Source organism: Periplaneta americana, chromosome 3, assembly GCF_040183065.1.
Source record: "Periplaneta americana isolate PAMFEO1 chromosome 3, P.americana_PAMFEO1_priV1, whole genome shotgun sequence".
NCBI lineage: Eukaryota > Metazoa > Arthropoda > Insecta > Blattodea > Blattidae > Periplaneta > Periplaneta americana.
Genome location: NC_091119.1, coordinates 84,140,193 through 84,152,320, shown reverse-complemented (window position 1 = coordinate 84,152,320; position 12,128 = coordinate 84,140,193). Strand labels below are relative to the sequence as shown.

The 12,128-nt window shown below is 34.6% G+C and overlaps 1 protein-coding gene across 1 annotated transcript; it reads left to right on the top strand.

The window, feature by feature from the left end:
• The first annotated feature begins 5,956 nt into the window (after window positions 1-5,956).
• LOC138697124 (uncharacterized) lies at window positions 5,957-9,495 on the top strand. The gene is made up of 3 exons (XM_069822710.1): window positions 5,957-6,251; window positions 6,462-6,627; window positions 9,135-9,495. Exons 1-3 carry the CDS (start codon window positions 6,107-6,109, stop codon window positions 9,493-9,495), a joined length of 672 nt encoding a protein of 223 aa, XP_069678811.1. The 5' UTR covers window positions 5,957-6,106.
• The last annotated feature ends 2,633 nt before the right edge of the window (window positions 9,496-12,128 follow it).

The following is a 12,128-nucleotide window of genomic DNA, read 5'->3' as shown; positions in this document are numbered from 1 at the left end:
CATAAGAACCTACAGAGATAACATTGAAATTAAATTAGACATTGAAAAACGAGATGACAAATTGAATTTATTTGAATATTATTTACAATTAACGCTAATTATTATAGTAACAGAACATAACCTTCTGCGACAGTATTGGATTTCCAGCCTCCGTGACTTTTTGCTAATTGTCTTTCGATTGCATATCCGAGAATAATCGATACTTGCGGTTTTATAACGGTAGAAAGCTGACCTGTCATTGGCTGAACAGTTGTAACCTGAGTCGTCATTGGCTGAAAGATCTGACCTTTAATGAGTAGGTGTACTTTAATGACATGCATTAAAGGTCTGCTACCAGGTGTATAATTACTACATTTCGGCATGGTCGAGCATAAACATCATTAAAGTACTGTTGCTTATCTGCGTGAGTTCCACTAGATTCTCAACACACATTGGATTTATAGTCGGTTATTTAACGACGCTGTATCGAGTATAAGGTTGTTTAGCGCCGATAGAAATGGTGATAGATGGTATTTGGTGAGATGAGTAAAAGTGTCGTCATAGATTACCTGACATTCGACTTACGGTTGGAGAAAACCTCGGAAAAACCAAATCAGATTATTAGCCCAAGCGAGAATTAAACCCAAGGCCGGTCGTAATCCCGGATCGCAGGCAAACGCGCCTGCCATCTAAACTACGCCGGAGGCCCACATCGGTTTAATTTAAGGGTCTGAATTTTGTTATGTCTCCCACCAGAAGTTCTGAAAATTTCATGAGAATCATCAGTAAAGACGGCTAAGGAAATTAGGAAACTGGTAGAATTTAAAGAATTCTGAGAAACCCAGAACTAATATTTCCAATTTAAAAAACGTATCCTAAAACAACATGTGTTAAACCCAAACACCCCCTGCAAAACCCAAAATATTTCCAAAATTTTCTGCGAATACTCCCTTTTGCTTAATTATTATCTTACTATTTGCCTATAATTACAGTATCCTTATTGACGGTACAAAAACCAAAATTACAATAAATCTGGATGACCTTAGTGGACGTTATAGGCCTAATTAAAGTATACGGCAAACTGCAAACATTAATCACATAGCTACCTCATCTGATACAACTGATAAGTTATATCTACAGGTAGAAATCAGTGTAACATGTACGCAGTAAGAGCGAACACTTCCAATATAACCTCAAGATATACCGCGCGGTGTGTAGGCCTGTTGCCTCATATAAGTTACCGACAAGGCAAATTATATTACACGGAGCAAGTAACCTTAGGATTTCGTAAAATTTCTCTAAACGCCAAAGATTGCATAGTATTGTATAATGTTTATAATAATGATGAGCACACTAAACCTGTTGTGCTGTAGGCTAAGCAACGTCAAAACAGCTAAGCGCACTTGATGTAGACTACTTGACAGTAATTATATTATAACACTGAAGCGAAAATTACTGAAAATTTGCGTTTTTTTCGGTCTGATATAATTTTCTCAGAAACAATTTGTCAGAACTTGATAAATATGTTTATACACATTGTTATTAGTAGTTAGACACTGAACATGGTTAAGAGTTAAATTTATGATTTACAATAGAGTCAAAAAAACTGAATAAATTAGATAAAAAGTATGATTTTAATTAATGAATTTATAATGAAGATTAAGAAATTATGTCACGTTGAGTGAAAACCTCGGTTGTTGAGTGGAATCCAGCCCAGATAATGATGCTATTTCTTTAAATAAAATGTGATGCCCCTTTTACAACAGTTGAATTGACATGCTGAGTGCAATAACAGCTTAAGTTGAAAACCTACGTTTTGGGAAAAACAGTGTAGAAATTGTATTAGTACATACTCGCATAAATTGTTTTGTACAATATTTTAGACTGTGTAAGTTATTCAAATTCAATATCAGTTGTAAATTAAACACAACTCATGTTTAAATATTTGTAAATAGAACATGGAAAACATAAGTCGTTATTGCATAGAAAATCGGAGACTTCTTAAATTAGAGTACCTAGACATTAAAACCAGTAGAAAAGTGTTATTTTACTAACATACACGAACTTTATTGAATGAATAATAAGAAAAAATAGTAGGCCCTACATTAAGACTTCAGCTTATCAAAATAATACAAAATAAAAATTTTTAACTGATAAGCTCTTACATTTTTTATAGAAATATACTGTAGAAACAAAATAACATTTGTTTTAAATTTCTAATAAGAAAAACACAAGATGTATTGAAAAATAAGTTCTCAAACTATGCTATGGATGAAAACCCCTCTATTATAGTGTCAAATATTGTTATTTATGTTCACTGATTTCAAATTTAGGATGATTTTCATCCTGGACTGATTCAGAATCCAAAATATTTTAAGAGAACATGCATTTTCTGCTTTCAATAATTGAATAAAAATTATATAATTTGTTTTAATAATTTAAGCTAGGACGATGGGGAATTTTTAGATTTAGCTCTTCATTTGGTGGTATATTATGTCCTAAAAAACTGAATAGCTGTAAACGGTATTGTAAGTACATAATACTGCCAAAGACACTGATGCATAAAACATGAGTGTAACATATTTGTGTATTGCGAATTTTGAACCTTCTGACTTAGCACAGAACTTCACATAATCAACTCTCCTGCCATTTAGGTCAACGAAATGAAATACAACTTTACAGTCGATAGAGAAAACATGGAAGATTATTGAAAATGCCATCGCAGGAATAACGACTTAATTAGAGTTAAGCTGTTTTTGCACCCAGCCCCTCAATTACACCCCAGATCGATTACAAACAATCCCAGGTGCGACTACCGTATAAAGAAGAGATGAATTTGTGAAGTAGCTACGTTTACTGTAATATGGGAAAAATCCTTATGTTCATAAATAAAGTTAGTTTAAGACATAATTTTATGTCTCAGTCTGCCGTAAATTTGTTCTCAACTCGACATTGAATATTATTATGTTTAATATTGTGGGGGAAGCAGGTAGAAAATATTGGTGCTTATCTATAGTTTTCTTAGGAGAGACGGTGTCATTCTGATCTCAAGACATGGGAATCCTCCTGTGTAGACTTGTATAGGTCAAGATAAAATTCCAAATATGGTCTTGGACCGGAGTAGCAGCAGTGGGAGAAATTTGTGAAGCTTTAGTCGTCTGTGGAATATTTTTTACCATTGAACAGCTGAAGTTGGAATAGAGTGATGATATGTATCTGCTTGCGAGAAACTTTTCATAATAAGCAGTGTTCTTCTTTTACGACAATTTTATTTCCTTCTTTCACCGAGAAAAGTAACTTCTCTTCATCTACTAAGCAGCAGGCAACGAATACTCGTCAGCGTAGTTGTCTTTAAGCTTCTGTAATTCACTTGAAGTTCCGTCATCCTCGGTTATACAAGGAGAAAGAGACTATATACGGTTCTTTTGGGAGATGATTCAGGGCAGTATGTTGAACATAAAATTATAGTATCATTGCGGTGTCTTGTGAACGGATTTTGAGAAAAAATAGCATTTGGAATGCCAATTCCTAGAAAACGAAAGAAGTAGTAGAGTGATGTTGGTGATTTTTTTGTTTGGTTATTTAAGGACGCTGTATTAACTACTAGGCTATTTAGAGACGATGGAATTGGTGATAGATGATATTTGGCGAGATGAGTCCGAGGATTCGCCATAGATTACCTGATATTCGCTTACGATTGGGAAAAACCTCGAAAAGAAACCAACCAGATAATCAGGTCAAGTGGGAATCGAACCGATGCCCGAGCGCAACTCCGAATCAACAAGCAAACGCGCTACCGCCTGAGCAACGCCAGAGGGGATGTTATAGCTCAAATGTCAACAATTCTGTCCTTATTGGTTTGTTGCGTAACATTGATGGTTTGACCGTATATTCATAAGACCAATACAAAGTGACAGGAAGACTTGGCAACTGTTCGTTCAATGACTGCAGGAGCAAGTCGGAAGTAAGGGAAGGACGAAATGTCTCTCTGTGACGCTTTAGGTTACTGAACCTTTCGTACTGTTACGTAGACTAGTGCATAATTTTGCGATTAAACCGCTGCTGTTACGTAGACATGCATTTCAATGTTGTCATCTGTTCGCTTTTATTTGTTAATATCTCAAAAACTGTTTCCAAACGACCAAATGATATTATACTTCTATGTTTAACTCCCGTCTCTGTATTATCTCCCAAAAGGACCCTGTTTAGTCCCATTCCAGCCGGTATAAATGTCACCTTACTAGTCGTTAGTTGAGAAATTCGCGTATTTGAACCCAGCCGAGGGCGAGGGATTGTAAACGACGATGAATTCGTGGCTTCTTCCCGGAGACAACTAAAGCTTAAAGGCCCGTGTCTTAGATTTCCGACACGTAAGAGGGTCTTGTCTCTCCTGGAGAGCTCCAGGAAAATTTTACGGTCCTTTCTCGCCCACGTCGAAATTTGTTAGTAGCACAATGGGCCATATCAGTGTCCAAGTATACGTGGGCATGTCTGCCCATCCGTTCATACATCCATCCATCCATCCATCCATCCATCCATCCATCCATCCATCCATACACTCATTCATCCATCCATCAATCAATCCATTAATACACATTAATCCATCCATCTACCCAACTACCCACCCACCCATTAACTCACTCACTGACTCATCCACCCACTCACCCACCCACCCATCCATCCATCCATCCATCCATCCATCTCTTGAAGTTCATGCGAAAACATCACAAGACCACAGAGGACCACCAGAACAGGTAGAACTCGCTATTTGTTATTAAAAGTTTTTGTCTTTAAAAGAGAATGTACGAACTGCGAATGTGATGTTTTAATGAAACTTGAATCAAATTATAGACTAAAATGTTAGTTTTTGAACACATAGAGTCACCTGCATAATCTAGGGATGAGAAGGCGGAACTCGTACTCCGAAACTGCGTTGGGTCGCGGGTTCGAAACGTAGGCTACTCCTGTGGCCTGTTTCTTAATACGACTACTTGTACGAAATCAAGGACAAGTGAAAGTTGAATCAATATTCTTTATTAAAACTTTTTACAAGCTTGTCAAATGACTGTTAATTGTTAACAAGTTAACAAATAAGATGTCGGATCACAATATATGTTATATTATAATACAGCACTTCTTACAAGTAATGGTGGACCTCACGTTTTCACATATAAGGTGCCACCATTAACAATCATTTTTTTTACTTATTTATTTAACGACGCTGTATCAACTACGAGGTTATTTAGAGTCGATGGAATTGGTAATAGCGAAATGATATTTGGCGAGTTGAGGCCGAGTATTCGCCATAGATTACCTGAGATTTGCCTTACGGTTAGGGAAAACCTCGGAAAAACCAACCAGGTAATCAGCCCAAGCGGGAATCGATCCCGCGCCCAAGCGCAACTTCTGATCGGCAGACAAGCGCCTTAACCGACCGAGCTACGCCGATGGCCTTAACAATCATTACAAATAGCACTCTTTGTAATACACTTTATTAAAACTACCCTATTTCCACTAGCTATCTCCTCTGAAACTACTCAGTCTAACGCCTATTTAATGCTTATCTACCTTTCTTTTGCTATTCATTATTTATTTACTAGTTCACGTCATTACCTTACTGTTTATACCAGTTCACTTCTATAGTCGATTCGTTATTCAGTGCGCTATTTACTGTAACAACTTACGTGCATCATCAAATAATTCCTACTATTCACACCTTCGTTACTCTGGTGCCTCGATATTAATCTACTTCAGTAGCAATAGACAGTTTCTACTACCCTTTTCTTGATCGTTTCTAGTTCATTAATATTAGTCACTCATTACTCTAAAAATACTGTTTACTAGTATTTTTTTGTATCACTTGAGGCTTTCCCGGCGTTTGATGTAGAATAAAGGCGGCTTCACAATTGCCCGGGGATGGCAACTAGAACGAGAACGGAATCGAGAAAAATCTTGGAACCTTTATTTTTTAATGTATGGATACACAATTACTTTCTGGGAACGGTAGACCCTGGAATGAGAAACAAAACTTCACGAAGTTTTAACATTTCCATTCCCGGGATTCTTCTGCGCATGTCAAATCAGTCATTTATTCAATTCCGATTGTCGATTGTTCGTCGAGATTATCATGGCAGCTACGGAATTTGAAGAATTATTAATTTCGTATGTGCAAGAGAAAGAATTCTTATATGACAAGACAAATGTTCAATACAAAAATGTAAGAATAAAAGAAAACGCTTGGTGTACAATCGCAGACATCCTGAATAGTGATGGTAAGTTGGCAATATTACAACATTTTTCTTCTGATTTTGTGAAACTGTACATTTCTTTTCATTTCATTTTATATGTTGATATTATTTATTTATGTTCATATAAAATGCATACACTCAACGTTTAATGTTAATTTGATAATAAATTAATTCTAGTTATATATTTTACTTTCGGAAAGGCGAGAAAATATTAATATATTGCATTATTTTTAGCCGAAACTGTTAAGAAGAAGTGGGACAACCTCAGGGACAGATTTGTGAGAGCCTTGAGGGATTCTACAGCTATCCCCCCTTCTGGTTCTGGGGCTCAACAGAAGAAAAATAATTTCTCCCTTTATAATTCTATGTTGTGGTTGGCACCTTACATTAGGAAGAGGAAGTAAGTATAAATGTTTTTGGCACCCACTATTCTAGCTGAAAGCGAATTAAATTTAAGATTCTCGTATATATATATATATATATATATATATATATATATATATATGTATGTATATATATCAGTACCCTATGTATTTCAAACCATAGTTCCAACTAAAATTCTGTTTGATGGCATTAATATTTTAATATTGATACCATGACCAATAAAACCTAACCTAAAACATACATTATCAAAGGATCATGTAGATAGTCTTCTTTTCTACAAGGCCTACTAAATTATTACACATTACATTAAATTCCACTTTAAATTTTTTATACATGCATTTCTTATGGCATTGTTAATTTCCTATGTACTATAGTTTGTGAACCGTAAGTAATCATTAATTCTAGTGGATTATTTCTTTAGTAAAGAGTAACAAAAAAGTCAAATACCTTTTTGCTGTGTTTAGAATAGTTTTCCAGAAAAATGTGCATTTCAAAATAAATGGTTTACGATTTTACGAGATTGTGCAACGCTGTGTAATCAGTGGGGAGTGCACATAAGCCTCTGTTGTTCTGAACAACCCCTTCACCTGGCTTGTTCTGAAGTTGAAGGTCACTGCCACGTACCTTGTTTTTAACTCATAAAAAATACAGCTGATGTTATACCTACTGTATGAGAATGAACACTGCTCACTTCATGTTAAACAAAATCTTGAAAAATTGGAAATAAATTCTACAACCTAATTTTAACGAAATATTCAGAGAATATAGACAATAAGATAGGCTATGCTTATTTCAAAGTAAATTTAAAACATTAAGAAATATTTCTACACTCCCATTTCAATTAAATAAGCTAAAGAACTAAAACAATAATGATGATTAGTTCACATTATAAAAACAAGATTTTGAAACATTTAAAACTCCACAGGCAAAGATAAAAATACGATATTATGCTAGTTTACATTAAACGAAAATAAATTAAAAATAATATTCATTTGTAAACTCTTTGAATTTAATTTTAATTATATTATCGGTGAACACAGGCAATACGAAAAGCTTATTTTTACGTTACACAAATCAACTCATTAAAAAAAAACTCAATTTGTTATACGCAAACATTTTCTTCTGGCAATTAGAAATTATAGTTCCCTCGCACTTTCATTTTAAAGTAATAACTGGTGAACTTATACAACAAGTCAAATTTCCCGAGACGTCTTTAAAATCAATCGTATGTGATATGTGTACATTTTTCATTTCTCAACCGTCGTCTCGAACACGCCACCTGTTCAGGTACCTGGCCTACGACAACATATATTTGCCTCTCTGCAGGCAGTATAATAACCTTCACAACGTTCTCACACTGCACTACGTATTAAAATTACTTCTCAGAACGAAAACATACATTTGTTCGGATCAAATTTCTGCACATTCAGAGGACAAACTAAAATTATTTCAGTCATTTATGACCATAATACACTGCTCTCTTAAATTGACTGAGCATATAGGGAATTAATTCAGTAGCTTTCACAAAATATGCTATGAAATGATTCATATAAAATAATTTTTTTCTCGAAAAGGAAGCTAAAAAGGAGCAAAATGTATTAAACGTTTTTGTTTGAAATATCTCAAAGAATAACCCCTTGAAATTAATGACATTGCTTACGGTTCATTCTGTATATAACTATAGTATATTATATATACACTCATACATACAGAGTGAACCGTCAGTAAGTAATATCATTAATCTCAAGTGTTAGTTATTGATTTGATTTGATTTTGAGTGTACAGACATACCCTGTAGTAACATCTATAATGTACATCTTGCACTTTGGGAGGTATTTCAGATTCTGGCATTTGTTCATTTCCAGATAGATTTGATAGATCAGAGAGGGTGTAACCAATTGCCCAACAACAAGGAAGAACTGTAATTTAAAAATATCAAGATACTTAAAAGAGAATCACAATAAAGGAGAAAAAATGTTCAATGCACAAAAGAAATAAAAAAGAATGCTATTTCTCCACATTTTTAGAGTTCTGACTTCTGAGCTGCATTTAGGCCTATATGATCTAAACAATGTTGGAAATATTAATGACAGTATCTTTACAATCTATAGCTCAATTCCAATTTGAAGCAGATAATATTTTATTACTATCTGAAAAGATAAGTTGGCTTAAATATGTGTTCATTCTGATTTTCCTTTTAAAAATGTTTTCCTAATATACAATCTGGTTTCTATTCATTATTAATTGCTGAATTCATTAGAAATTACAATGATAAATTAACAATCTGTTTTAAGTGTCTGTTAAACAATTTACAATTTATTACAATTTAAAATCTAAATTATTAAATGCCACTCAAATTACAATTAATTAATCTTCATTGTTAACTGATAATTCTATTAAACTTTTCCCAACACATGTTGGATTACATTATTATTGTACTCAAGAAATTCACTGAAATTTTATAATCTTATGTATATTTTACTGATAATATGTCTGTAACTTATGACGTTGTTGTTTGCTTAGAATGACTTCAACTGTAAGCTCACTAGATGTCACCCCGAGCACAAGTGTTGAGGCTACTTCAGAAGCAATGCACCTTTCCGATGAAGCCAGTACGAGTACAGAATCACCAGCTCCCATGCAGGAAAGTTCCTTAGGTGGAAGTTTCCAAGAGGAATTTCGCCCTAAGAGAGCCAACCTGCACGATACCCTCTCTAAAGTTGTTGATTCTTTTACGTCTTTTGTGGCAACGAGGGATTATTCAGGACCAAGTGACCTCAATTTCATGAAATCTGTACTTGAAGACATGAAAATGATCCCACACAAAGATAAATTTAAATTTAAGAAGGAGGTGTTGAACCTGTTAGAAAAATATATTCCATAAACTGAGACAAGTTATTTTAGATGTTGTATAAGAGTATTCATAAATTTAAAAAAATAACAATTTTCTGTAATATTTTATTGGATACTTATAAATAATCAAATACTCTGTGTTCCTTTTTTTGTGTTCAATAAATACTTTCCATAATGCAATTGAAATATAGTAACATTGACATACTTCTATCTCCCATTGTTTACATATCTATGTTGGTAGGATATTGCTCCAGCATCTGAAACCAAATAATCCGCTAAATTATCCCGTAATTTATAAATTGCCTGAGCAGCAATATTAGATCCCATTCGACCAACTGATCTGAAATTTGTGTCATTTCTTGTGATTTCTTTCCAGTTTCCCAAATTTTGAGATGGGTGCTGGCTGCAAGCTTCTGTTCTCAAATAGTTATGTAAACAAAATGTGGCTTTAATTATTGATTCTGCAGTCTTCACTGAACATAACAATGGTTGTCTGTAAACTCTCCATCTACTTGCGAGTATACCGAAACTGTTTTCGATATTTCTCCTAGCCCTAGACAGTCTAAAATTAAAAATATTTTTTTTTCTCTCCTAAATATTTACCAGGATAAGGTCGCATAATATACTGCTTTAGAGGAAAAGCCTCATCTGCTACAAAGAAATATGGCATTAAAATATTACTGCCTGGTAGAGTGCGAGGTTCGGATAGTTCTGCAGATCCATTCTCCAATTTTTTTCCTATTTTACTTCTTCTAAATACACCACCATCGCTTTCAGCGCCATATGCTCCAATGTCAGCCCAGATAAACTTATAGTCTGCATCGCAGCATGCCATTAATATTAAACTGAAAGTGTGTTTATAATTGTAATATATACTACCGGATCTTAAAGGGCACTGGATTTGGACATGTTTTCCATCAATGGCACCTAGAGTATTGGGAAAGTCCCACCTCTCTAGGAAACGTTCACTTATATTACACCACTCTTCTTTGGTGGGAAACGGAAAATATAAAGGATAAATTACTTCCCATAAGACATCACAGGTTTCAGCGATCACTTTCGAAACGGTAGACTGCCCAACCCTGAATTCCCAACTCAGATTTAAAAATGAACCACCATGAGCCAGATACTTTAGAGTCATCGCCAATCGAAATTCTGGGCTCAAGCATTCTCGCCTACTCCTCTTGAGTAGCTTGTGTTTCACTAATGATAATATTTTTTCGAAATGCAGGGGTTCCATTCTTGTATATTTGTAAAACGCCTCATGATCATGTACCTTTATATATTTGAATATATTCACAAATGCTCCACGCTCATTTCTTTGTTGGTTCATTGGTCGAATCCACCATCTGAAAATAGGGAATGCAATGTAACGAACATCATGATGTCGACTAGATAGTAGCACATAACCTTATTAAGAAACGCAGTGCAATGAAGTTCTCATTTTCCACTTTCATACGTATTAAATTTGTGTAAGACATTAAATGTCTTTTTATTTTACTATAGGGAGTAATATTTACCTTCTTTTAGTGCTCTGAGCGACTAAAACACATATTAAAATAAGTAAAAAATATGTGACTAACTCGTCGTCGTCCATCTTGAAACATTAGAATAACGCAGATGCTTCAGCTTTCCGTTCAGTTGTGAATATTAGTATTCCCGTTCTCGTTTCTCGGCTTTCCCTTCTCGTTCTAGTTGCCATTCCCGGGAAATTGTGAAGCCGCCTTAACTCTTCTCGGATTCTCAGCCAGGTGAGTTGGAGATTAGCTTCCAAGCTTTCGACGGCTAGCTCTGCCATCTTCTTCACCCGAGAAGAGTTATTCTAGTATTTTTTTCTTAGTAAAACATCGTTATCAGCACTGTTATCTACGTCTTTCACTGAACAATCCCCTCCTCTTCGTGGCTTGCACGTTTTTCACTCATCTTCCTGATCCCTATAAAATCTCGTCTGCCCACCACACTTATCACCACTTTTCGTTATCCCCATCGTCTAACTTAACTTTTGACTTAATTCCTTGCATTTTTTACCATCATGCTTCTAAAATGTTCCATATCTCCTTTCAATCCCATCCTTATTACTCTCACTTCCTTCCCCATTTTTACTTCCCGATTCCTAGATAATCTTTTTCCCACAACTCGTCTTCTTCATTTTTCCCATGCTCCCTATACCACTCATCCTCACATTCAAGATATACCAGTACTTTATAAAATTAAAGAAGAAAATTAAAATAACCAAAGATAAAATAATTAAAATGGAAGGACATTTCAATGTTGATATATAAAGCATTAATTCGAAGAGTGTTTCGTTTAAATTTACCTCCAATTAAGTTAAAAGTTGTTTCATCTTTGTCGACGCTACCCTGAATCTCTCATTACATTTAGGCCTATGCGTTTTTTCATAAGATAATAAACAACTCTTTTTCGGTATATTATTTTTCTTTTAGGGGTTTTTACTGCAATGTTTTCTATTCCGAAAATCTTTACCACACGTCTTGGCTAATATTTATTCTTTGCTGCTTCAGAACTATAGACTTACAGAATTACTTTAGGCCTAAATTTAACCATACATATTGGACTTACGAAAATAACCTAGACCCTAAATGTTATAATCGCGACAGGTAAATATCTTCAAAATACAAGTCACTTGTTAGAATAGTAAAATAT

Excerpts from the sequence above, each read along its gene's own strand:
- LOC138697124 (XM_069822710.1), top strand. The coding sequence starts at position 6,107 with ATGGCAGCTACGGAATTTGAAGAATTATTAATTTCGTATGTGCAAGAG. Across the intron at positions 6,252-6,461 it reads AGACATCCTGAATAGTGATG|CCGAAACTGTTAAGAAGAAG; the intron begins GTAAGTTGGCAA and ends CATTATTTTTAG. Across the intron at positions 6,628-9,134 it reads CCTTACATTAGGAAGAGGAA|AATGACTTCAACTGTAAGCT; the intron begins GTAAGTATAAAT and ends TTGTTTGCTTAG.